Source organism: Octopus sinensis, linkage group LG6 (genome assembly GCF_006345805.1).
Source record: "Octopus sinensis linkage group LG6, ASM634580v1, whole genome shotgun sequence".
Taxonomy (NCBI): domain Eukaryota; kingdom Metazoa; phylum Mollusca; class Cephalopoda; order Octopoda; family Octopodidae; genus Octopus; species Octopus sinensis.
Window position 1 is genome coordinate 55,922,506 of NC_043002.1, and position 27,556 is coordinate 55,950,061.

The 27,556-nt window shown below is 37.5% G+C and overlaps 1 protein-coding gene across 16 annotated transcripts in view; it reads right to left on the reverse strand.

Annotated features, from left to right (window-relative positions):
• Positions 1 to 27,556, reverse strand: part of LOC115212854 (dedicator of cytokinesis protein 3) — a 301,286-nt gene that overhangs the window by 94,027 nt on the left and 179,703 nt on the right. For all 16 annotated transcript variants that reach the window (XM_036503925.1, XM_036503926.1, XM_036503924.1 and 13 more), the window contains 13 exons: positions 27,288 to 27,369; positions 25,567 to 25,619; positions 21,005 to 21,113; positions 19,342 to 19,528; positions 17,288 to 17,415; positions 14,415 to 14,507; positions 12,856 to 12,954; positions 11,647 to 11,741; positions 8,219 to 8,297; positions 7,365 to 7,465; positions 6,132 to 6,190; positions 5,418 to 5,566; positions 2,284 to 2,369 (listed from right to left, as the gene is read on the reverse strand). In XM_036503925.1, the coding sequence (XP_036359818.1) occupies positions 2,284 to 2,369; positions 5,418 to 5,566; positions 6,132 to 6,190; positions 7,365 to 7,465; positions 8,219 to 8,297; positions 11,647 to 11,741; positions 12,856 to 12,954; positions 14,415 to 14,507; positions 17,288 to 17,415; positions 19,342 to 19,528; positions 21,005 to 21,113; positions 25,567 to 25,619; positions 27,288 to 27,369 (1,320 nt within the window). The remainder of the gene's footprint in view (positions 1 to 2,283; positions 2,370 to 5,417; positions 5,567 to 6,131; positions 6,191 to 7,364; positions 7,466 to 8,218; positions 8,298 to 11,646; positions 11,742 to 12,855; positions 12,955 to 14,414; positions 14,508 to 17,287; positions 17,416 to 19,341; positions 19,529 to 21,004; positions 21,114 to 25,566; positions 25,620 to 27,287; positions 27,370 to 27,556) is intronic.

Consider the following 27,556-nt stretch of genomic DNA (forward strand, 5'->3'; position numbering starts at 1 on the left):
GGTACCTGGCCTAGCAAGAGACTAATACCTTTTGCATGGCATAACATGAGACTACAGACGCGATATGAAGCCATGACTCTTCAGTTAAGAATCTGATACCCTATCCAGCAGACATTTTACAACAATGGCAAATTCTTAAAACTCCAGGATTGCTGTTATTAAGAGGAGGTGGGGGTTATTGTACACTAAACAGAAAACGTATTGTAATATTAGGGATATTACAGCAAGTTGAGAGGGGAGCAAAAAAAAAAAAACCCTAGACACACAAAGCTGGTTGTCACAGAAAAGAATTGATGGTTTCACTTGAAATTAAAAGGGTGTTGGTGGTGGTGATGGGGAATCTCTTGTTAGACTCACCTACATACACACATGCACAAGCATGCACAGACACACACACACACACACAATAATGATAGTCCAAATAGAAATTAAAATATCAATGCCACCAAAGTAAACTTGATTCCAGCTGTGGAGAAGAGGTGGTGGTGGTGATGGTAGTGTAGTGGCAGGGATGGCAGTAGGGGTAGTGGGAGTAGTGATTATGGTAGTGGTGGTACTGTAACTTTTCATTCCCTAACCACCCCACCCAACCCCACGAATCTACCTCAATTCAATTTCCGAACAACAATGTTTTTTTCCCCTTTTTCAAGTTCATTCTTCCTTCCCTCCATTCTCCCCACCCTGCACCCACACCATACACACACTCAGCAAAGGATGCCAGACAAAGACCCCCTTTTTACAGACAGAAACCCCTTTCACTAATGACTTAACAGTAACTCATCTTTCTTGAAGCCAGGCATTTCAGGCATTGTCAATGAAATAAAAACAAAACAAAGAAATTGCAAATAAAATAAAAAGAAATAAAAACCCTAACAAAAAACAACAAATAAACAAAACACACACACACACAACTGATCTGAGGGTAAAAGATTTTGTAGGCTACAACAAAAATAAAAAAGAAAAACAAAGAAAAGTCCCAGACTCCTTTTAAACCATTTTTTGCAAAGCATGTAAAGCATGTAAATAACCAGTTCTCAGACTAAATACAGTAATTCTTACACAGTTTACAAGCTCCCAACCCTCACCCGGGTACTTACATGTATTCGGGGTGGGGTGAGTCAGCTCTGACCAATGAGTTCACCACAACCTTTATGAATGCTGACCATATAGGCATAGGAGTGGCTGTGTGGTAAGTAGCTCGCTTATGAACCACATGGTTCTGGGTTCAGTCCCACTGCGTGGCACCTTGAGCAAGTGTCTTCTACTATAGCCTCGGGCCGACCAAAGCCTTGTGAGTGGATTTGGTAGACGGATACTGAAAGAAGCCCGTCATATATATGTATATATGTGTGTGTGCGTGTATATGTTGTGTGTCTGTGTTTGTCCCCCCAAAATCGCTTGACAACTGATGCTGGTGTGTTTGCATCCCTGTAACTTAGCAGTTCAGAAAAAAAGACCGATAGAATAAGTACTAGGCTTACAAAGAATAAGTCCTGGGGTCGATTTGCTCAACTAAAGGCGGTGCTCCAGCATGGCCATAGTCAAATGACTGAAACAAGTAAAAGAGTAAAAGTAAGAGTATATCCCAGCAAGTAATTCAGATAGCACAGATGCCATAGCTTGCTGTAGAGGTGTAGAGTTCATGTTGATAACAACACACAGCTATGTCTTAAACTATCCACCATGGCTGTGATACTGCCAAACCCTGTATGATACGGGGGAGGGGGGAGTAATATAAATGATGTCAGGGTTGAGGACATCTCATATCAATATGAAGAGTCAAACAAAGAGATGTAGTGAGCTCTAAGTATGGAGATTGGTTGTTTCACAGAGCAAACAGCCTAGCAGAATGTCCACTTGCTCAAGGACATCTTAAAACCTACCACTGGGAGCTTGAAGTGTGTAGGGTAACATCATCATCAACAACAACATTGTTTGACATCTGTTCTCCATGCTGGCATAGGTTGGACAGGGACTGGCAAGCCACAGAGCTGCACCAGGCTCCAACTGTCTGTTTTGGCAGGGTTTCTATGGCTGGGTACCCTTCCAAAATGTCAACCACTTTACAGAGTGTTGATTGGGTGCTTTTTACGTGGCACTGCTTTTTATGTGGTACCTGTACTGGTGTTTTTACATGACACTAGCAGAATTCTGTAACAGAAATGGTAGCTTGTGAAAAAGACAAAAGCAAAAATGATGATGATGATGAAAAAGTTAAAGCTGAAGAAGTGAAAGAAGACAAAACAGAAGAGATATAGTAATGGCAGCTGTGGAAACACTCACATATCATGGAAAAGTTCTTTGTATTCTGCATCCCCTTTATTATTGGTAATAAATAGGTCCAATTTCTCAAACATCTCTTTTTCCACCTGAAACAAGAACAACAAAATTAGAAAGAGGTTGATGTTTCATAGTTTTGTGTCTCCTATGTTAGAGAGGCTATCATATAGGAGTACCTGAGCTCAGTTGTTAAAGTCTACAGGTGTTGATGATTTTAGTTTCCTTACTATAAAACACCAAATTCTCTCAGCTTTGGTTCACCAAGCAGATGCACACTTATTCTTGTCCCTTGATCTTACTTTCACAACTTTTGATCCCATATCAGTCAAGGGGTCTTGTCTTGTAAGTACTCAGTGACCTCACTTTTGCTGGTGTCACATACAAAGCACGAAGTACACTCTGGAAAGTAGTTGGAATAAGGAACAGTATCCAGCCAGAGAAACCATACCAAAACAGACATTGGGGTTCAGCACAGTCTTCTGGCTTGTCAGTTCATGTTGAACCATTCAACCAAAGCCAACATGGAAAAAGGAACATTAACCCTTTCATTACTAACCCGGCTGAAACCGGCTCTGGCTCTGAGTACAAATATCTTGTTTTCATAAATTTTGAATTAAAATCTTCCACCAAACCTTAATCACAATTTATGTACTTATCACTAGCTTAATGATAACTAAGTTATTTTACTAAATTCTTTGTTATATTTAAAGTAATTGAAAGAAACACAGAGCGTCTCAAAATAAATACAGTAACAAAAGGGTTAAAGAATGATGATGATGACAGCCTAAGACAGCACAACATTTGTTATCCTTCAAAGATTCCATCCTTCCTGAAATTCATGAACACTTCTCTTAACATGCCTACGCACATTCCTTTATCACTCTTTCAATGTCCACTTTTCTGTCTTTTTCTGCGTATTGTTGATGTACTTCTAAGCTTTCATTGCTGTCTTCTTTACTTGACTAATTATGGTAGCTTTCTCTCCTCTCATTTAACCTCTTCTGATGATGTGCAGTGCATCTGACCACTGTAATACAATAAGCTCTTTATTATTATTATTATTATTATTAGTCTAAAGAGGAGGAAAGGCAGGATAGATAGCCTTTTTCACAAGAGGATCCTCCTTATATATTGAGGTCAAACGGATGAATAAAACAAAGGCTTAATGGAGTTAAAATTCAGTTTCGTTTCTTGATTTCCATTTTTGGAAAGCATTTAAAAGAAAAACATGGAGAGCTGAAGAGTAGCACAGAAAGAGTTTCACTGAGAACAATGACTGAGAAAAGCTTCCCATAAGGGGATCAGGGTAGGAAAAAGCAAGGGGTTCTTGTATGTTTTGAGAGTTAGGGAACATGTAATCAGAAAGGTCAGGGAGTGTTGGGTAATGATCAAACAACCACCAATATAAATGGATAAAATGGGGGTTCTTCTGAAGGATCTCTGCAGTAAAATGATTCGAAAGGAAGCAGAAATTGGAAATCATGGAGTTTCTCCAGGTTGAAACCTACCACTGGAAGCTTTAAGTGTGTAGGGTAACATCATCATCAACAACAACATTGTTTAATATCTGTTCTCCATGCTGACATAGGTTGGACAGGGACTGGCAAACCACAGAGCTGCACTAGGCTCCAACTGTCTGTTTTGGCAGGTTTTCTCCAGGTTGAGCCACAACTATTCTGCATTGTTAGATCACAACTCTGGAATGATGGACATGGGATTAAAATGTCACTAGAATTGCAAGATGGATTCTTCAAGCCAGGTCAACCAGTGGGAGACTTTGGAGGTAGACTGGAGAACAAGATGGTTGGATAATATCTGTAACAGGATGAGAGGTCCCCCGCACTGGATGGGTGCAGCTCGCATCCTTTACATTAAACATAAATCGAAGAAAGAGTCAAGAATTCCGATTAAGTTCAACAGTATAAATATTTATTTCTTGATTCGCAATATATACATTTCTTCCTCTGGGCGAATCGGCAGCCTAGGAGCTTATCGTAGTAGTCAAGTGGAGTGAGCCAATCCTGTCCGTTCAAGCATAGCGGAGATATGCCACGAGGTAGCAACTTGAGAGAGCTGATAAAACACGTCTGTCTTGTTCAGAAGCTGGCGTTCAAGAGAGTGATACGAGGGAATTTCGCTGCTGCTAGTTTTCTGCGCAAACATGAGGGAACTTCTGGCAGGCCTCCTAGAAGACTCCAACCCTGCGCATGCGTGCTGGAGATTTCCAAAATGGCGTCACTACAAGCCATAGTCTCAGGAGGTCATGCTGGGGAGTTCTACAGGAAAGCATAATGACGGTTCCTTCTGAGAGGATTGTATGAAGAAGAGGGAGGGGCATGACAGCTCTACCCCTATGACCCACCCACAAATAGTGGACAGAGAAGATGGATGGAAGTTCAAAGAAACAGTGACCAGTAATTAACCCTTTCATTACTGTATTTATTTTGAGATGTTCTGCGTTTCTTTCAATTACTTTAAATATAACAAAGAATTTAGTAAAATAACTTAGTTATCATTCAGCTAGTGTTAGGAACATAAATTGTGACTAAGGTTCGGTGGAAGATTTTAATTCAAAACTTATGAAAACAAGACATTTGTACTACAGAGCCAGAGCTGGTTTCAGCTGGATTGGTATCAAAAGAGTTAAGAATTATTTCTCTAATATATATTTTAACCTTTTTGTTACCATATTTCTGTTGAGATGTTCTGTGTTTCTTTCAATTAATTTTAAATGTAACAAAGAATTTAGTAAAATAACTTAGTTATCATTAAGCTAGTGTTAGGAATATAAATTGTGATTAAGATTTGGTGGAGGATTTTAATTCAAAACTTTTAAAAACAAGACATTTGTACTACAGAGCCAGAGATGGTTTCAGCTGGGTTGGTAATGAAACGGTTAAAGATGAAACTGCAGTGAAGATGTTGTCCAGCCATTATGGAAAACCTAGCAAAGAATCAAAGATCCCTTTTTCCATCATTTAGTTTGAGGGGAAAAAAAAAACAAGGAGGGGGAAGTGGAAGGCACTACATAAGTATTATGTAGTTGTTACTTAGTTTCAAATTGTGAGCAAAAGAAAACACAGGAGTACATGATGATGATGATGATGACGATGATGATAATGATAAGCGGAATTTACCTTCGTAAAACTTTTGCTAAGTTTCATCTCACACTCCATCATATCAAATAAAATAGGCAAAGTTGCCTTGCGTAATTCCTTGTCTGGTACAAGAGTCACTTCCAGGAATGGTCCAACCAAATATGGAATGAAATGGAACTTATAGTCATCTGCAATTGAAAATTTAATCAAATTGGTTAATTAACATTCAGAAATATGGTGCAAACCCTCACCTGTTTCCAAGTAAGGTAATATTTCCCCTTGGTAGGACATGTTTTTATAGAAAACTCACAATGAATGACACTGCTTGTATGACAGTGACACTCATTTACAGCTATCACATCATGTCAAGTCAAGGAAACACATACACACACTCTTACAAACACATACACATGATGGGCTTCTTTCAGTTTCCTTCTATCACATCCACTCACAAGACTTTAATTGGCTCAAGGCTATAGTAGAAGACACTTGCTCAAGGTGCCATGCACTGGGATTGAAACTGGAACAATGTGGTTGGGAGCAAGTTTCTTACCACGCAGATTGCCTGCATTATATATGGTAGAATCTGAAGAACAGCAACAGTGATAAGAACCTTCAGTTCTCCAACTCATACCAAATTGGTCAGTTATGACTATACAACTCACAACATTATTTATTAAAATATTCAAAAGATTATTTAAAAATTATGTTTAAAAATTTGATTTAAAAAATTTTGAATGTCCCAAAACTTACCAAGGTCCTGCCAGAGTGTTTGAACTTGAAATCCAAGCAAAACTCGCATATCTTGGTACCTTAAAAAAAAACAAGCAAAATCAGTAAAGTGAAGAATAGTAAGAAATTTCCAAACTTTAATTTGTTTTATGTGATTAAGATGAGTTTGACAAACTCATCATCATCACCATCACTTAACATCCGTTTTCCATGCTGGCATGGGTTGGATGGTTTGACTGGCACTAGCAAGGCCAAGGAGAGAGCCACACCAAGTCCTATTGTCAGTTTTAGCTTGGTTTCTATGGCTGGATGCCCTTCCTAATGCCAAACATTTTACAGAGTGTGCTGGGTGCTTTTTCATGTGGAACCCTCACCAGTGCGTTTTACATTACACCAGCACTGGTGCTATTTATATGATACTAGTACCAACAGGGTTATCAAGTACCTTGCAAGAAAAGACAGCCTCAACTTGGAGTGGGGACTCAAGAGTGCCACTCAAGAGATTTAAGGTATAAAGGGAACAGATATGGGAGTCTTGCAAAGGATAGACTAACTATAAGTTGAATTATGAAGGGAGCTGCAGATTGGAATTGGTATGTGATGGTTGTAAAAGAGAATACTTAGAGGTATATCAAGCATGAAGGACCAAGTGAATAAGGTTCTGGAAACCAAGTGGAGACATTGGTGGATTTAATTTCATCAATCATCATCCACTTTCCCATGATTGGAATTCAGTGAGGCAAATTTTCTATGCTTTTCTTGTCTCCTGTGCCTCTTACCATGTAAAGTAATATTTTCCTGAAGCTTGACATATTTCTAGCGAAGACTGGAAATGAGGAGCTCAGCTTGTGTGATGGGGACAATCATTTACTACTACCCTATGATGTTGACACACACACACACCATCATCATCGTCATCATTATCATCGTTTTAATGTTCACTCCTCCATGTTTGTATAGGTCAAATGGAATTTGATGAAGCAGCTTTTCTATGGCTGGATGCCCTTCCTGTCACCAACCTTCTCCTGTTTTCAAGCTGAGTAATATTTCCTTCATGACCAGACATGTTATTCACAGAAGATTGGAAATGAACAACACTGTTTATAGGACAGTGACACTCATTTACAATTATCACATGATGTCAAGACAGGGGGAGGGGAAAGAAGAAGTGAAGTGGGAAGAGGAGGAAGGAAGAGAAGAGAAGAAAGGAAAAGAAGAAACTGCTGGTGGTGACAAAGAAGACTCTTTCCTCACCTTTCCTTTATCTTCTGACTTTTGGCTATTGAAAAATTCTCTAGTTGAAGACTTGGTTGAATTATAAAGCTAACAGCCAGGTGGAAGTAATTGTTCCAGAGCTGAAAATAGAAACAGAAATACATTGGAAATTCTATCAATCCCCAATTCGGTTATTTTGAGTTTGTCTGTTGCGACAAAGGAATGGCAGAAATAATGAGGTATCAAGCTCTCTTCTCACCAAAATCAGGGACTCTTACTGCTAGCACCTCCCTGTGCCATTGGGTAGACAAGGCACTGATTCTACAAGTACATTAAGGATCTAGTACAGTGGTTCCCAACCCTTCTATTTCAATGAGTTTTCCCACAGACACCTTTTGATATGCTTATCATTATGTATATATATATATATATATATATATATATATATATATATGAAATTTTGAATTTAGTTCACGGACCCCCAGTCCTACTTTTGCGGACCCCCAGGGGTCCATGGATCCCAGGTTGGGAACCACTGGTCTACTAGATAGATCACCTCTATTGAGTTCAAATTTAAAGAAAGCATTTTTTTTCAGCCCCAAGTCAGTCTAATCAAGTAGATTGCTACTCAAAGACATTCCATCTGTGGCCATCCTGTCTTTCTCAGACATAATTTATCTTAGATTGCATTATCCAATATATCCTTCCTTAAAAAAAAAAAAAAAAAAAACAATAGAGAAATTTGAGAAATATTTGACTGCTATTTCTAGCAGGTTACTCCATATATTGTAACACAGGATTACATAAGTAATTCAGCTCATAGCACTGTTTGACAGAAAACTGGAGTTTTAACAAGCTGAAAAAAACAACAGAAAATGTTTCACTAAACTTACTTGGTATTCAAAGTTGGTGTCCAGTAAGAAGTTGTCAGACAGAGCACGAGCAAAATAGTGAATTGAAGTCAATATGACACTGAAACGATAACAGAAAACATTAGATAAGTAATGACATTTACGTTATTTACATTTGATGGATATTTGTCCTCATCTTGTTTGTCATTAACACAACATTTTGGCTGATATACCCTCCAGCCTTATTATTCTTTTGCAATAGTAAAAAAAAAACTTGGGTTCTCATTCCTAAGGTATTTTTCAGTGTTATTAAGGTCACTGCCTGGAATCAAACTCAGAATCTTGGGGTTAGTAACCTGTGCTCTTAACCACTACACCATATACTCATGGGCATATGATGTAGTCATTAAGAGATAACTTGTCTCTAGCCTAAACCAAAAAGAAACTATTCCCAGTTCTGTATTTTATGAATGCATTTTCAATAATACATGGTGAATAAAAACCTATTTTAAGCTTACAAACATACAATTTTTTATTTTTTAATACAGTACAGTAAAACAAAAAAGTAATCTAAATTTACGAATACAATTTGGTGGTGTTTACCAAACATCGCAGACACTTTATTTATGAATGCAGTTTGCAATAAGACATGGTAAAATAAAAGCCACTTTTAAGCTTAAAAAATAAATTCAGTAATTATTATTCTTTCGCAATAGTAAAAAAAAAACTAAATTATTTAAAATTTACCAATACATACATACAGTTCATTCACTAAGCTACACTACTTTATGGTAGGTATCTTAACATTTACTGTACATATTTTGATATGATGATTTTATATGCTTTTATTCTTATTTATTGTACAGTAACATGATTTTATGCACTTTTAACGATTTTCTAGTGGTTTTATGATTCCAAGATTTGTAGCGGACAGACGTAAAGTCAAGTAAAATGACTTAACTTGATTTTTATTTTTCCATATATTATTTTTGAAAACTGACATATAATTGAGAATGACTTAAGCCAAGGTATGCCTCTGTGTGTGTATGTATATATATATATATATATATATATATATATATATCAGGTCATCCCATAAGTTCTGTCCGAATTTTGAATAAAGAAAACAAGTGATCAAATGTTATATTTAACTGAAATTTAATCATCAATGTACTTTCCTTGATTATCTATGACTTCTTTCCATCTATTTACAAGCTTTTTAATCCCATCAATGTACAACTCTTTGGTTTCAAAGCAAAGAACTCTGAAATGTCAGTTTCAACCTCCTCTTGGCTTGCAAAAGTTATGTTCCCCAAATGATTCTGTAAACTACAAAACAAATGGTACTCTGAAGGAGCAAGGTTGGGAGAATAAGGTAGATGAGAAATTTTTTCCCAACCAAGCTCTTCGATCTTCTGTGATATCATCTTTGCAGTGTGGGGTCGCACATTGACCTGATGAAACATCACTGCTTTTTGATTCACTAAAGCATGTCATTTTTTCTTCAAAGCTTGGTTCAAATGCTCTAATTGCTGACAGTAGACTTGAGCATTGATTGTTGCATTAGGTGGTAACATTTCAAAGTGAATTATTCCTTTGCAATCCCACCAGAGAGAGAGAAGAACCTTTTTCCCATGAAGTTCTCGGTTGTGGCTGAGCTTTTATCCTTTTACCAAGCCACTGTTTAACACTTCAATAGAAGATCCATTTTTCATCACCAGTTATAGGTCTATCCGAAAAGAGTGAAATGAGTTCACGAGAATGGAGAGAAGAGCAGATGTCAACTCAGGATTTGCGGTTGCTTTCGGACAATTCAGGAGACACTCATTTTCCAAGTTTAGGAACTTTTCCTAGCTGTTGAAGACAACAATGAACAGTTGTATGGTTTGAACTAAGCTTTATTGCCAATTCTTCAATTGATAATGCAGGATTTTCTTCAAGTAATGCCTCAAGGAGCTTATCATCAAACTCAACTGGACATCTTGTTCGATCTTCATCTTCAAGGCTGAAACCTCCACTTCTGAATTTTGCAAATCATCTTCTGCAAGTTCTTTCATTCAAGCATTCCTTCCCATAAACTGAGTGTATGTTTTGAGTCGCTTCGACTGCAGAATTTCCTTTTTTGTACTCATAAAGCATCATCATCATCATCGTTTAACGTCCGTTCTCCATGCTAGCATGGGTTGGACGGTTCGACTGGGGATCGGGGAAGCCAGAAGGCTGCACCAGGCTCCAGTCTTATCTGGCAATGTTTCTACAGCTGGATGCCCTTCCTAATGCCAACCACTCCGTGAGTGTAGTGGGTGCTTTTTACGTGCCACCTGCACAGGTGCCAGGCGAGGCTGGCAACGGCCACAGTCAGATTGGTGCATTTTACGTGCCACCGGCACGGAAGCCAGTCGAGGCGGCACTGACATCGGCCACGATTCAGATGGTGCTTTTTACGTGCCACCGGCACGGAAGCCAGTCGAGGCGGCGCTGGCATCGGCCACGATTCGGATACTGCTTTTTACGTACCACCAGTCCAGGAGTCCTGGCATCTGCCGGGTGCCAGTCATAGGATTGGTTCAATTTCGATTCCGATTTCAATTTCACTTGCCCCAACAGGTCTTCGCAAGCAGAGGGGGGTTGGCATGGGTGCCTGTCGTCGGATGAGGTTCGATATCGACTTCGCTTGCCTCAACAGGTCTTTGTGTGTCCAAGGGAGGAAAGGCATGCATAAGTGGGCTGGACTCACTTGTCCTGCCTGGTCTTCTCATGCAAGCCTTAAATGCTCATTGGATACTTCCATGTTAGAAAGGGTTTTAATCAAAGAAATTTTAATTCTATTATTCTGTAAAATAATATTCAATTTGTTTAAATGTACACAAATGCATAAAAATAATTTTTGATTCCATTAGACATTCTAAAATACTATTAAATTTCATTCAATTTTAAAAAGGATAAAATCAGACAGAACTTATGGGATGACCTGATATATATAAAGAGAGAGGGAGCACAATTATGGCACTGAATATAAAGGAGTGTAATTGCCATCATCCCAGTTGGCAGATAGGAATAATTTTTTTCTAATTGTGGCACAATGCCAGCAGTTTTGAGGAGACGGGTTAGTTGAATACATTAAACCCCCTCACTCTAGTGCATAACTGGTACTTATTTAATCAACCCTGAAAGGATGAAAGGCAAAATCGACCATGGTGGAATTTGAATTCAGAATGTAGAGACGGACAAAATACCACTAAGCATTTCGCCCAGCATGCTAACGATTCTGCCAGCTCGCCACCTTCATATATAATAATAATAATAATCTGTCATGTCTATATGACAGACAATACACTCAGAATGTCTATAACAAAGACTTGAACCGATCAAGTTTTTAGTACAACAATGACCATACAATTTACTGGTAACAAAAATTAGATTCTTCTAATATCACAATAATAATGAGAAATTCAAAACAAAATTCTTACTTGTTCATAACCATTCGCATGACAGACCAATCACAGGGGAAAGTGTCAAAATTGATTAAATTATGAAATGTAACTAAGACCAGGTTTAGAAATTCCTGAAAAACAAAAATGTAAAAATATAATTACTATAAAAAAAAAGAAATGATTGGGATTTAAAACTTTTATATATTTAACCTTTTAACATTTAGATAACTCTGTCAAATGTAATGCTTATTTATTCATATTGCTCTGAACTAATCATGCATTATCTTGTGGCTTTGAGATTTCGATGATGTGATTGTTTATTTTTAGAAGAACATGTGACAGGTCAGATCTCGCCAGTTTGAACACAGAACGGGGAGAATAATTTTTTTCTCTCTGTTTTTATTTCCTTGTGTTCCTTTCTGTTGAAGAGCGTAGGCTCGAAGCGTAAAAGACTTTCTCACCTTCCTGAGCATCAAACTATTACACCTGCTTGTTGTTTACACACCTGTCTTCATCTTTTGTTTTTCTGTAAATTTCAACTAGAATATTCTGGCTGGATAATGGCCAGTTTCAATGCTAAAAAGTTAATCAAAGTTCAGGGTTCACTTGGTTACCACATTGAGTACTTGATAAATAAACACCTTGAAGAACATGCAAGAATAAACTGGAAACTCGACTCTTTTGAAAAAAAAAACCTCCTCGAGCCCACCCTTAGTTCTATGAGATAAATTTCCTGTTTTAAAGGAATCTAAATTAAAACCTTCCATCTAAATTCCATCTTAATTTACATTCCAAATACCTGATTATTACTAAATTCTTCATTATTTTCAAAAATTAATTAAATCAAAGACAATGTGCATTTGGTCAGAAATATGGTAATAAAAGGGTTAATCAGTTGAAAGACATATTCCTTAGTGGAAAGTTTAACCCTTTTGGTTCCAACCCACCTGATACTGCCCCATCGTGTATGTCTGTAAACACACACAAATGGGCTTCTTTCAGTTTCCATTTACCAAATCCACTCACACAGCTCTGGTTAGCCCAAGGCTATAATAGAAGACGCTTGCCCAAGTTGCCACACAGTGGAACTGAACATGCAACAATGTGGTTGGGAAGCAAACTTCTTACTACACAGCTACACCTGTGCCTGCACATATTGTAACAAAAAGTGTACTAAAATGTGTGTATTTATAAACTCTTTATAATATATACAATAAGGGTTTGAAAAAGATAAGAGATACTGACCCTTAGAGGAATTCCTTGAGCATAAGCTTCAAATAAGGCAGTATAGTGATCATCATCCATGATTCTCAACATTTCAACAAAACAGCTAACAACAGCACGCTAACAAAAAAAAACCAAAAAAACAAAAGCTCAAATGAAATGATAAATCTGTAAAAAGCAAAGAAAACAAAAGGGTAGTTGTGTAAATCCAAAATAAAATCTCCTTTGGAACTGTATTCAGTGGTTTGGAAGTCACACTTTGGGTGTGGTCCAAGCATTATGGTGTGTCATATGGATAATTACAAGAGAGTTAAAGTGCAGAACATGGTGTTGTGTACAACAATAATACCTGGCAGCAAATAACCGACAGGTAATCAATATCTGATGATTTTGTTCAAAACCTGATATGAGTATGTAGCAGATTTGAAATCGGATCACTGGATAGCCAAGTAAACATCACGGCTAAGCCACTGTTGTTTCACATGATAGGCCAATTAAACCAACCAACCTGTGTCACGCCAAATCCAAATTCAACTTTCTAGAATTTCTCATTGAGCCCTATGTGAAAGTGGGATTTTGGGGGAAACTCAAGAATGCTGAGGTAGTCGTTTGATGTGTTTCCATTCTCATGGCTGTTTAGAAGAGACAAATTTTGCCATCAATGAATAGGCCAGACACAGATTGCTATATACCAGTTAAATTGTCATAGATCCCAGCAGTATGGCTCTCCCCCACCCCCGGTAGTGTCAATGTCCTTGTTTGTCATTCAAAAACCAACATAGAAATCATTGTCTGCAGTAAATAAAATGTCAGTTAATTGATCCCAAGTGTTGTAAATTATTTTTACATGCAGCTCTAGAAAGACATTTTCCACCAACATCAAGAACCAAACAACACCTCTTGACAAGCACTTCAATGCTACGTCCACCAGTTTTGTTGGATAACAGGCATTTAGTGTACTTCTGCTATCACCTCCCAATTATATGGATGGAGCTTTGATATGTGTGAAAAATATTTTCCTAGAATTACATTTCCAAAGTCAAGATGTGTCTTCCATGACACAAAATATGGTATTTATGTCGAGTTTTGTTGCCAAAGTCCATAGATTTCAGAGGAATCAGAGTATATTAATTCAAAGACAACACACAACTTATCCCTAAAATATTACAGGTAGTAATACCAGAGAAATGGTAGTAATGCCAAAGAAATCAAAGAAATCGAATGGACTTAAAACATGCAAATTATGACCATTTTGTCTTTTTTCTTTTTAAAGGCAGTCTGAATACAAATGAATAAACCAGTGGTTCCCAACTTGCGGCCCACGGACCCCTGGTAGTCTGCAAAGGTAGTACTAGGGGTCAGTGGGAAAACTTATTAAAATAAAAGGGATTCTCAGTAGTGAAAAGGTTGGGAACCACTGGAATAAAGCTTTCAAATGGAACTTTATCCAAAACAACCAACTGTGACTCATCAAATATGTGCTTAGTGTTGACGTGATGAACTTCAAAAGCTGAGTAGGTTAAGAAGGAAGACCACCACTTCACATTTACAAAAGAAGAGGCTGTTATAATAATACTCACGGAAATATCATAAACATCAATAGCTCTTAACACTACTTGAAAAATTGAAGTTATAACAATACGGATCTCTTCAGACACAGAGTCAGGATCTTTCTGAAATGAAATAAACCAAGAAGACAATTAAAACAATTGAAAACAAGAATTAAATTAAGAAATTAATTGAAATTTCTGAAGTCATAAAAAAGGAAGTCTGGCAAAAAAATGGGTCAAACAAATGAAAAATGTTCAGAGGGAATAACATTGAAGGAGATTTTTTAGAGAAGGAGAGGACTAAAAGCTAAAACGGTTCCAATCAGGGTTTGTGCAGGTTTGTGTGTGTGTGTGTGTGTGCGCGTATCTATATTTTAATAAGAAAGCTGCTTATTAGTTGTATGGAATTTCTAATAAAAGAATGCAATTATTAAAATCAACACTGTCTAGATAATTCTTATAATTCCAATTCTAGAAAATTCTTATAATTCCAATTAATTTTTTATCAAAACGTAATTTTCAAGATTTTATTCGCTGTGACAAAGGCTTATCTTTTAATGTCTTACACTTGCATCTCTTTTCTTCTACTGTTTCCTTGGAAACAGTCTCTCTTGCCCATTTTCTCTTTCCATATCTTTGTATACTGCCTCTACTTCTATCAATCTTTCTTTATGACTTTTTCTTCTCTACTCTTTTCTACATCTTAGAGACAATACAAGAAGGATTTAAAAGAATAACCATACAGCATCTCTGTTGTGCTGGTTAACAAAGGGAGCATTCAGATCTTAAGTAGAGGAGTCCATTTGAAAAATATACTGTAGTCTTTGCCCAATGCTTGTACAAGCAGCAATAAGCCAGCAGCTTGCTCTGGGAAGGGCAAGAGTATGAAGAGGTCATGTCCCAGGACCCCGAGGCAGGTCCAAGAGGGAATAACTTAATGATTGGTAATTGGATAACAAGAAATAAAACTCAAACAAAATAAACACCAAATACAGGTTCTAATGAAAATCTCAAGCTGACATTCAGATTCATCCTAATTTTATAATTTTAACATTATAGGCATGAGAAAATAGATTTCAGAAAGAACTCTTTTTTAAAAACCCTTTTGTTAGTATATTTCTGCATTTGTTTCAATTGATTTTCAAAATAATAAAGAATTTTGTAAAATAACTGTCATTATTAACCCTCTCAGACCTGGGCCCCTATGTCTAACTTCTCCCTCTACTTGGGCTCCTGAGCAAAATAAAATAAATAATTGCAGACACAGCTCAAGAGTAACCATTGCAGGAAAACTTAAATGGACAGATTCACAAAACAATTCAGGAGAATAACAATGATAGGCCTATCCTCTCAACTACTTTATTTCTTTAAGCGGGTCACTGCTCTCTTCATCTTATTCACTGATTTGATTGCCCGTATCACTGCTGGTGTAAGAGTAAACTCATTGTCCAATGAACAAATATCATTAATAATTTCCTCAACTGCAAAAGAGTCAAGGCCTTCTTCATTTACAAGATGAAGTGCTCGGTTCACACACTTGTTTCATTGCAAAATCCATTTTCACTGCGATCAAAATAAAAAGTTAACAACACCTATTGTGGACATTATTTACATTTGATGGATATTTGTCCTCATCTTGTTTGTTGTTAACACAACGTTTTGGCTGATATACCCTCCAGCCTTCATCAGGTGTCTTGGGGAAATTTCGAACCTGGGTTCTCATTCCTAAGGTATTTTTCTATGTTATTATTATTATTATTATTATTATTATTATTATTATTCAGGCCACTGCCTGGAATCAAACTCAGAATCTTGGGGTTAGTAGACCGCGCTTTTAACCACTATACCATATGCCCATGGTTAGGAGCTACTAACCCCAAGATTCCGAGTTCGATTCCAAGCAGTGACGTGAATAATAATAATAACAATAATAATAATAATAATAATAACAACAACATCAACAACAACATTGAAAAATACTTTAGGAATGAGAACCCAAGTTCAAAATTATTCCAAGACACCTGATGAAGGCCGGAGGATATATCAGCCGAAACATTGTGTTAACAACAAACAAGATGAGGACAAATATCCATAAAATGTAAATAATGTACATAGTTCCTCATCTCTTGAATATAGAACTGTACCTATTGTGGACACCATTAACAATGAGTCTTAAACACACTTGACCACAAAGCTGCAATGTGATCATTTGTCTATTTTGAATATTTTTATCTTTTTTTTTCTACGTGTGTTGTCTATTACCATTTTAGCAAGAATCCAATAGAGATTTTGTTCATGCTGTTCCTAGGAAACCAGAAATATGACATGAAATTTTGATGGAAGGTTTTATTTTGGATCACTTTAAATCAGGAAGTTTTATACATGTGTAGCTGTATGGTTAAGAAGTGAACTTTACAATCACATAGCTACAGGTTCAGTCCTACTGCACAGCAGCTTGGGCAAATGACCTTCTGAGTGGATTTGGTAGATGGAAACTGTATGGAAGCCCATCATGGGTGAGCATGCATGCATGTGAGCATGTGTGTGTGTGAGAGCATGCATTTTTGTGTTTGCCCATCCAGCACTTCTTGATAACAGTGTTAGTTTGTTTACATCCCAATAAATATACGTGGTTTGGCAAAAAAGATAAAACAAGTACTAGACTTAAAAAAAGATAATGGGGATGACATTTGTTTGACAAGTCACTGCTCCAGCATGGTCACAGGGTAGTAACTGGAACAAACAAAAGGGTAAGAACTGATCAAGCAATGTCTTCTATGCAGAGTTTTTCTTTTTGATTTCAAGAGACAAGCATTTGAGGTTTTGTCTTCAAATTTGTTCCACAACATGGAACAACTAAACAACAACAAAAAAAAAAGGTCATGAAAATAAAGGCTACTTACTAATTTTAGTGAATGGAGGAAGCAAAGGATATCACCCAAAATGGTTGTAGCCAGGGAATATAATTGCTTCCCAATGAAACAGCGTTTGATTTGAGACATACAGAGAGGCAGCAGCATCATTCGAGAATCTAAGGAGAATAATAATAATAATAATAATAATAATAATAATAATAATGGGAATGATAGCAAATGACAGCAAAATGATAGCAAATGATTGCTACCTAGCCCAGATACCAGGAAACCCCAAAATGGCAGAAATTCAAAGGATAGTGCTCATGGGAACTGCCCATATCCTACGTAAAATACTGTCTATGTAATTTCAAATTTTAAAACAAACACATAATTTTCTTAAACATTCTCGAGAACAACACAATGTGCAAAACCAAATTTGGGGGAGGGGTAAGTCAATTAAATCAACCCCAGTGTTTCACTGGTACTTAATTTATCAACCATGACAGGATAAAAGGCGAAGTCGACCTCAGCAGTATTTTACATGGCGTGCTAACAATTCTGTCAGCTTGCAACCTTAAATAATAATGATGATGATGATGATGATGATGGTGATAATTTCAAATTTTGGTACAAGGCCAGCAACTTCAGGGGAGGTGCTAAGACAATTACATCAATCCCAGTGTTTCACTGGTACTTATTTTATTGACCCTGAAAGGATGAAAGGCAAAGTAAATCTCAGCAGAATTTGAACTCAGAACATACAAATGAAAGAAATTCTGCTAAGTATTTTGCCCTTCAGGCTAACAATCCTGCCAACTGGTAAATTTGGGCCCAAGGCCATCAGTTTTAGGGGTAAGGATTAGGAAATTACACTGACCTCAGTACTTAAAAGGTGCTTTATTTTATTGACCTCAAAAGGATAGAAGAAAAAGCTGACCTTGGCCTTGGCAGGATTTGACCTCAGAATAAATGCTGCAAAGCATTTTGTCTGATGTGCTAACCATTCTGCTAGCTTGCCATCTTAATAATCCTTTCTTCTAGAAGCACAAGGCCTCAAATTTGGAGGAAGGGATCAAGTCGATTACACTGGTACTTATTTTATCAACACCCCAAAAGGATGAAAGGCTAAGTCGACCTCGACAGAATTTGAACTCAGAATATTGTGGCAGATGAAACATTGCTAAGCTTTTCACCTGGCGAGCTTGCCATTTTAAGGATAATAATAACTGACCAGAAGCAAAACTGCTCCAGACAAGATCTTTTGAATTCCTTCTTTGTAGTTCCTTATACTACACTGACCTCAAGCCTTGTTTAGGACAAAATCATGAAAATGAATATGATTATGGGGGCTGTACAACAGACTCAAAACTTTGGTTAAGATGTAGGGCTCAGGCCTGGCTGTGTGGTTAAGAAGCTTGCTTTGCAACCACATGGCTTCGGGTTCAGTCCCACTGCACGGCACCTTGGGCAAATGTCTTCTGCTGTAGCCTCAAACCAACACTTGTGAGTGAATTTGGTAGACAAAATCTGTGTGAAAGCCTGTTGTGCATGTGTGTGCATGTGTGTGTGTGTGTGTGTGTGTGTGTGTGAGTGTGATGAGTCTACCACTCTGCACCACTTGACAACAAATGTTGGTTTGTTAACATTCTCACAACTTGGAGCTTTGGCAAAAGAGACCAATAGAATACATAACTGACTTAAAAATAAGTACTGAGGACAATTTGTTCAATGTAAACACTTCAACGAGGTTCCCCAGCATGGCCACAGTTCAATGGCTAAAACAAGCAAGGGATAAAAGATGTGTACAGGAAGTTATATATTTAAAGAAGACCCTTCCTCAACAGCAGATGTGTTAAGACCGATGCCTCTGGTGGTGTAAAGCACTTGTGGCGCTGCCATGTAAAGTGCCTGTGTGGTACCACATAAAAAGCACCCAGCACACTCTGTAAAGTGGTTGGCATTAGGAAGGACATCCAGTTGTAGAAACCATGCCAAGTCAGACTGGAGCCTGGTGCAGCTCTTCAGCTCTCGTCAAACCAGCCAACCCGTGCCAGCATGGACAACAGAACTTAAACGATGATGATGACGATGATGATACCTACCTCTATCAGTGACTAGTTCACTTTTGAGAGTTTCGTGAAGGAACTCTAATTTCTTGCTAAACAGGGACTCTGAGAGCTCTTTCGGCATAAAATTGATGATGTTGACAACATATATTGTCACATCTTTCTTACTCAGCAGTTTTAACAGGGAATTATAAGTGTTGGGGATGTTGCTCAGCAGTAAGATCTGAAACAGACAGAAACAAAAAGAAGAATTAAAACAATTACCCTTTTGGAAATTCGTATAACACATACAAAGGCACAGTGCAAAAATAGCTATACAGTAAGTATCACATCAATGTTATAACTTAATTCATTAAAATCATTAGCACATTAAATTACTTAGCCACGTTTTTTTTTATATTTTCAATGTCATTATTCATAATAAAATGTTTTGCAAACAACTTGCACATGCAAGTGCTACTACTCAAGAATTCCGCATACCAGAAGCCAGCAAGTATATGGGGTCATCAGGATAGAATGCATGCTGCTTCGGGGCCTACCTCTCGACGGCATCAATGCACACCAGCACTACCCCATCACTGATATGGGGCCCCACTTGCTAGATCAACTGGTTATTAAATAAAGCTCAATATTCTTTTAGCCATCACTCATCATCTCTTTTTAACCAAATCCAATGGATAGCCTTTTCCATCGTAGTTTGGATATCGGTCATGGTGGTATTTACTTTATGATGAGCTAGGCCTAACGATAACAACACACACACACACAAACACATATATATATATATATGACAATTACATAGCAGAAGAGTCATGTTGGTGATTTGTAAAACACCAAAAGTTGTTTTGGTCAGATTTGCTTATTCACATGTATTTATTTTCTTACTATTTTTCTCAAATATGGAGAGTCAAGAAGTTGTTTGGTTACATGTTTGTCACCTACCCACTACTACAAGACCCCTGCATCAGAAATGTGTTTTGCATAAACACACAAACATACACATCACGCTCTAAGCAAGGTTTCGTTCTTTATCTCATTATAATATTTATATTTATATACACCTTACTGGTAATTTTCAAACCCCGCCCCCAAACACCCAGCTAGTAATGAATATTACACCATTATATTTTGAAAATTAACGACCCAATCAAATTTAAATAATTACTTGTGTATTTGAATTACATCATGTTATATTACAAGAACCTGATGAACAGGAACGTGAAACTCTAGTAACAGTTTTTGTGATAATTTTGCAGTTCTAATAAAAGTATATATCTATATGTAAAGGGCGTAGCTAAATGGCTTTATATAGTTAGAATATTAATATCAGAGTACCTTTCGAATGTTGGGCCTCACAAGACCTTTGGCATTATGTCATGCTTGAAAAGAAGACCCATCAAGCCAACCAAAATCACAGTCATGGCAGATACCAGTGTCACACAAATGGCACTCATGCTGGTGGCATGTAAAAGCACCCATTACACTCTCAGAGTGATTGGCATTAAGAAGAGCATCCAGCCATAGAAAACCATACCAAATCAGACTGGAGTCTGGTGCAGCCTTCCAGTATGCCAGCCCAGTCAAACTGTCCAACCCATGCCAGCATGGACAATGAATGTTAAATGATGATGATGAAGTATTACTATATGTGCACAATCAATCAATGAGAAATTTGATATAAATAAAACGTTGACAATACCTGACAACTTGACAAGTTATCTTGATTTAACGATACAAGGTACCCCATTTTTTCGAAAACTAAATATATGAGTTGAGGGAATTCATCAGATCTTTCAACAGTGTATGCTCTGAAATAAAAGAAAGGCATTTTGTTTTTAAACAATGCATAAATTTATTGTCAACATGAAACAGTATTCCATACACTAAGTCATACAGTAATAAATAATCACAACCAACAATCACTTGATGTACAAACATCTTGATACACAAACAAAAACACTGATCGTCATCATCAATCATTTTAAATCCAGGTTTTGTCCCTATTAATGGAGGTGGCTGGATCTATCTCAATGCCATAGCAACTGCCCTCACATCATCTCACCATCTTGCCTGGTTTTGGGCATCCTCCCTTCTCAAGCCAACCCTCCCAATCTCATCCTCTGCCTGTCCCCTCCACATTTTCCTCAGTCTATCTCGCTTTTGCTGTCCATATATATATCATCATCGTCGTTTAGCGTCCGTTTTCCATGCTAGCATGGGTTGGACGGTTCTACTGGGGTCTGTGAATCCAGAAGGCTTCATCAGGCCCAGTCAAATCTGGCAGTGTTTCTATGGCTGGATGCCCTTCCTAACGCCAACCACTCCGTGAGTGTAGTGGGTACTTTTTACGTGCCACCCGCACAGGTGCCAGACAGAGCTGGCAAACGGCCACGAAAGGATGGTGCTTTTTATGTGCCACCGGCACAAGGGCCAGGTGAGGCTGGCAACGGACACGAAACAGAGCGGTGCTGGCAACGGTCGCGAAACGGAAGGTTCTCTTACATGCCACCGGCACTGGTAACACATCTGCAATTTCCATTGATCGATTTCCATTCTGATCCTCACTTGCCTCAACGGGTCTTCACAAGTAGAGTATCGACATGCCACCGGCACTGGTAACACATCTGCAATTTCCATTGATCGATTTCCATTCTGATCCTCACTTGCCTCAACAGGTCTTCACAAGTAGAGTTTTGTGTCCCAAGAAGGGAAGGTATGCATACGTAGGCTGGCTCCATCCCAAGTAGAAGGCCACAGGTTATGGACTCACTTGTCCTGCCGGGTCTTCTCACGCACAGCACACTTCCAGAGGACTCGGTCTCTAGTCATTTCCTCAGTGAGACCTAAAATTCGAAGGTCATGCTTCACCACCTCGTCCCAGGTTTTCCTGGGTCTGCCTCTTCCTCCTGGGTCTATATATTTATATACCCTGTTTGCCTAGCTAGTGGGGTAGCATTATTCAAAAGCAACTATAATGTAACAAAGCGCACTGTGATCAGCAGTCTATAACAACATCTAACAGTCTGGTCAATACAGTGACTAACATAACCAAGTACATATTTCTCTCTATATATATATATACAAATTGAGATAGGGGTTGTAAATGCAACCCTCTATGGGATAACGTATATCCAATATACTGTTAGTGAAGTACCCAACAAAGTTAATACATAAATGTTAATGATTGCGATGCAATCAATTCATTTACTGTATTATATGGGCAAAGGTAAAATGATTTACCACAAATTACTAATACAAGATAAGAAAATGGAGAAATACATCTAAATCAAATATCAATTACCAGATAATACTCAATCACATACTTTATTAAACCACCACATAAGAGACTGTAGGGTTAAATATAAAAAGCAGAACAAATCAGTGTACATCTCTTATGTGGTGGTTTAATAAAGTATGTGATTGAGTATTATCTGGTAATTGATATTTGATTTAGATGTATTTTTTCATTTTCTTATCTTGTATATATATATATAAATGAGTAGCAAAGATGTACAGGTGTCAATTCATTACAGCCATTTCAAGCAACTCCTTTAATTAATTAATGAAAGCATCATTGCAAAGAAAACGTTTTCGTCAGATGACTGCATAGACTTCAAACAGTTTGGTGACATGAATATGTTAAAGCAGTTGGTTGGTCCTTTGTGTTTGAAGTCTTTGCGATCATCTGACAAAAATGGTTTTTTTGCAATGATGTAATGTTTTCATTAATCAATTAAAGGAGTCGCTTGAAACGGCTGTAATGAATTGACAGCTGTACCTCTACTGCTACTCATTCATATTTTATTCACCTACCCTGTAATCTGCACTTTGGAAATATTAGAGAAAGTATTTTTTATATAAAGTACATGTCTGAACAACCAAGAGAAGATCTCTTCAACAAGTTGGGTCGTGTTATCTGCACACACTGCAAGACTATCAAGTGCAAACACTTCTGCATAGAGTTTGATATTCACTTGATATTGCTTGGGTGTACATGAAGCATGTGCTGACAGTAATTACCCCGGGTAGGCAGCTGGTGATGTTTACGTAGTAAAACACAAAAAATAAGCGAAACACAGCCACGTGACTGAGTTGAAGGCAGATTTACTTCTGCCTTTATAGTACATAAAGTAGGAATGTACACAGCACATGTACTACAGCATTACTATGCATAGCTTAAATATGGAGATTGAAAGGCAGGGGCAAATTATGCATACCTAATCTACAAAAAAATTAAATTTGCGTTTTATGCATAATAATCAGAGTAACCTTCATAATTTTATTGAATTAGGTGCATATTTTGCCATAAAAGGAAAATGTTGCTATCGATCTATTTTATTCAAAGTAGGCACTGCCTACCTTGCCTGCCTTGGTGGCACATCCCTGGTGTGCATGTTACTCTGACCTGACAAGGTGCCTCAATTTAAGTATCTAATTCAACTGAATCTTATGTGTGTGTGTGTGTGTTACTGTCTGAGAGATCTTCATGGTAGCATAAAAGGCATTTTAACTCCTATTTCTAAGTTTGGTGTGTGGCGAAGCAATTAGCTGACCCCTGATTATAATTATGTTTATAATTATAAAATATTTGTATGATTTTACCTAAAAAGGTTATTTTAATGAACCGAACTACTTGGTAAAATTATTAATTATTAATTAATTAATTTTACCCTTTTATTATTATTATTGAAATATAATTTACTCCCTGATCGAAAACTACAATTTCTGCAGGATTATTTATAACACACATATGGGTATTGAGGATAAATACGTGTTCACATTCAGCTGTATGTTTTTGAAAGTGTTGGTTGAATGTCAGTTATATGATGGCGCTTGTTCGCATACATATTTAATCCTAAACACTCTCAAACTTATATTTCGAAATGCTACACTGAAGATGAGAAATAAGTGAGTAAATATAACTTTACTTTAATCTTGAAACGCGTATGTAGCTAATCTGAGTCATATGGATTCATTATTTTTTCTTTTTGCTTACGTAAAAAAGTGTGTTACTGTCTGGGAGATCTTCATGGTAGCATAAAAGGCATTTTAACTCCTATTTCTAAGTTCGGTGCATGGCGAAGCAATTAGCTGATCCCTGATTATAATTATAGAATATTTGTATATATATATATATATATATATATATATATATATATATACACATACATATCAAGAGTGGTAACTCTCTTGGTATCTGAGATTAGGAAGAACTAAAGAATTCAAAATGCATTCACCAGTAGAAAAGAGGGCGCACTGAGCTGACTATAGTGTTCAAACCCATTTTATCTCAAACAAGACTTTTCTCTCAACAGAAAACTGCAGGAAAAAATCTGTACGGGTTCAAATTTGTTGCAAACATATTTTGAACCTGTCTAACCTTTGCAGATTTTCCATCACTGCTTCATGCAACTACCCAACACCCCCATCCCAATAAATAAAGATACACAAACACACAAATTTGGTAGAACCAACAGGAGAAATAGAACTCAATATTTGACTTTTATTTTTTATTGAATAAGACAGACTTAAATAGACAGACATAGAGACAGACAGACAAAGACAAACAGACAATTTTTGGTCACGCATGTGAATTTCCTAATTTCCCATAATTAGACATATCTGTCCAAATCAGTTATTCCAACAAATATATCTAATTGGCTTCAATGTCTCTTTGACATAATTTCTACAGCTGGATGCCCTTCCTAATGCCAACCACTTTGAGAGTGCTTTTTGCATGGTACCAGCACTTGTGAGGTCACCAAGTAACTCACATTATAAGAACCATTGGTGGAATGGGGTGGCATTATCGAAGGTGGCTTTGTGCCACGTGACGAGGGAGGCTGGAAAAAGTGTCTTGCTGTTGGGGAAGTACATGGTTACCCCAGCTGGAAAGGGGGAAAATGGTGGTGGTGATAATGTGTCAGGGTGTACCCTCAAGGTACAAGGTGAATATAAGAGAAGTGGAGCAGAGGTTCAGACAGGGTGACCAGCTGGATAAGTTCATGGGAATGTGAAAGGAGCATGACAAGTGGGTAGAGGTAGAGGTGAGTGTAGTGAATGGTGAACAAGGGTAGAGACATGACCAATGGTGAATATCAGAAGATTGTGGTGGGGAGACAGTGGAACCATGAGGGGAGTCAGCTAGGGAATAAACAGATGGCAAATAAAATATATTTGCATAATTTTTGGTCCTAAATAATACTTTTTAATGTTAGAACAATAATAATCTGACATTAAATATAGATATTAATTAATTACCTGTTGAATAACAGTTTGGACTGGACAATAAACTGGAACAAGTAATTAAACACCTAAAAAATAGAAATTGTTGAGAAATTTTAACAAAGATGATCTCTAGAATAAGAGAAGATTAGTAATTTTAAGACAAGAAATTGGCAGAATTGTTAAAGCATTGGTTAAAATGGTTTATGGTACTTGTTCCAGTTCTTTGTATTCTGAGTTGAAATCTTGCTGAAGTGATCTTTGACTTCCCCCTCCCAAAGTCAATATAATGAAGTCCACTCCAATGTGGTTGAATATTGAAATAGAGCATCAGATGAAATTCTTTGTAGCATTTGTTCTGGATATTTCGATTCTCAGTGTCAAAGCAGTTGTACTGAACTTGCTGGTATGGGTTGGACACATTGACAGGAGCTGGCAAGGCCGGAGAGCTGCACCAGGCTCCGGTTGTCTGTTTTGACATGGTTTCTACAGCTGAATGCCCATCCTAATGCTAACCATTTTACATTGTGTGCTGAGGGCTTTTCATGTAGCACCAGCAGGGTTGCCAAGTAACTTGCAAGAAAATTTTATTTTGTAGTGTTTAGCAAGCTGTATGTGTTTAGATGTCAGTAAAGTTAGCATTTTACATTCTGTAAATAACCTTGTATTCAAACTAACTTTAAAACACTGTAGACACAAGATGTCCTTAATAACTAGCAACAAAAGTGTTGACAGGAAAACTTATATTCTTTAATGTCCTTCCTGTCACCAAGCCTCACCTGTTTCTCAGTAAGGTGTCGTTTCCCCATCATGACCTCACAAGTTTTCCAAGGAAACTGGAAACTAACAAAATCATTTGCATGAATGATGTTCATTTACGGCCATCACATGATGTCAGAACAAGGGGACACACAAACACACACACATATATATCATCATCCTCAATTAATGACTGCTTTCCATGCTGGCATGGGTTGGACGGTTTGACTGAAAACTGGTAAGCCAGGGGGCTGCAATAGGTCCTGATCTGATTTGGCAAGGTTTCTACAGCTGGATGCCCTTCCTAATGCCAACCACTATGGTCTCACTTCGCTTGACAGGTCTACACTAGCCCGGTATATCGCCAAAGGTCTTGGTCACCTGTCACTGCCTCCATGAGGCCCAACGCTCAAACTGTGCTCTTTATATGCCACCAGTACAGGTGCCTGTCAGGCAGCACTGGTATCGGCCATGACTACAATTTCACTCAGTTCGACAAGTCAAGCACAGCATGTCGCCCAATGATTGAAGGGTGCTTTTAACGAGCCAGTTATGCTACACTGGCATCAGCCATGACTAAGATCCCACTTGGTTTGACATCACTGCCTCCATGAGGCCCAATGCTCGAACAGTGCTTTTTACATGCCACTGGCATGGGTGCCAGTCAGACAGCACTGGCATCAGCTATAACTATATATATATATATATATATGACAGGCTTCCACACAGTTTCCATCTGTCAAATCTACTCACAAGGCTTTGGCCAGCCCAAGACTACAATAGAAGTTATCTGCTTCAGGTGCCATGCAGTGAGATTGAACCTAAAAACACATGGCTGGGAAGCAAGCTTCTCAACCATACAGCTACACAAGGGTTTACATATGACATAAGTATAAACCCTACAGAAGAAATAAGAGGAGGGAATCCAGAAAAGATCATTAAATAGAAAAAGTAAAAAAAAAAAAAAAAGACCAAAAAAAAACCCCCAAAAGAATCACCTTTAACATCTCTTTTAATATTCTGTCTTGACTGCCATTGATGATTTTATCAAGATTCGCTTTCAAACAGAGCAGAAGATGTCTGAAATAGAAACAACAGATGTATCATTATCATTATTATCATTATTATTATTATTGTTAAACGATGATGATGATGATGATGATTATTATTATTATTATTATTAAGGTGGTGAGCTGGCAGAATTGTTAGCATGCTGGATGAAATGCTTATTGGTATTACACCTGTTGCTACGTTCTGAATTCAAATT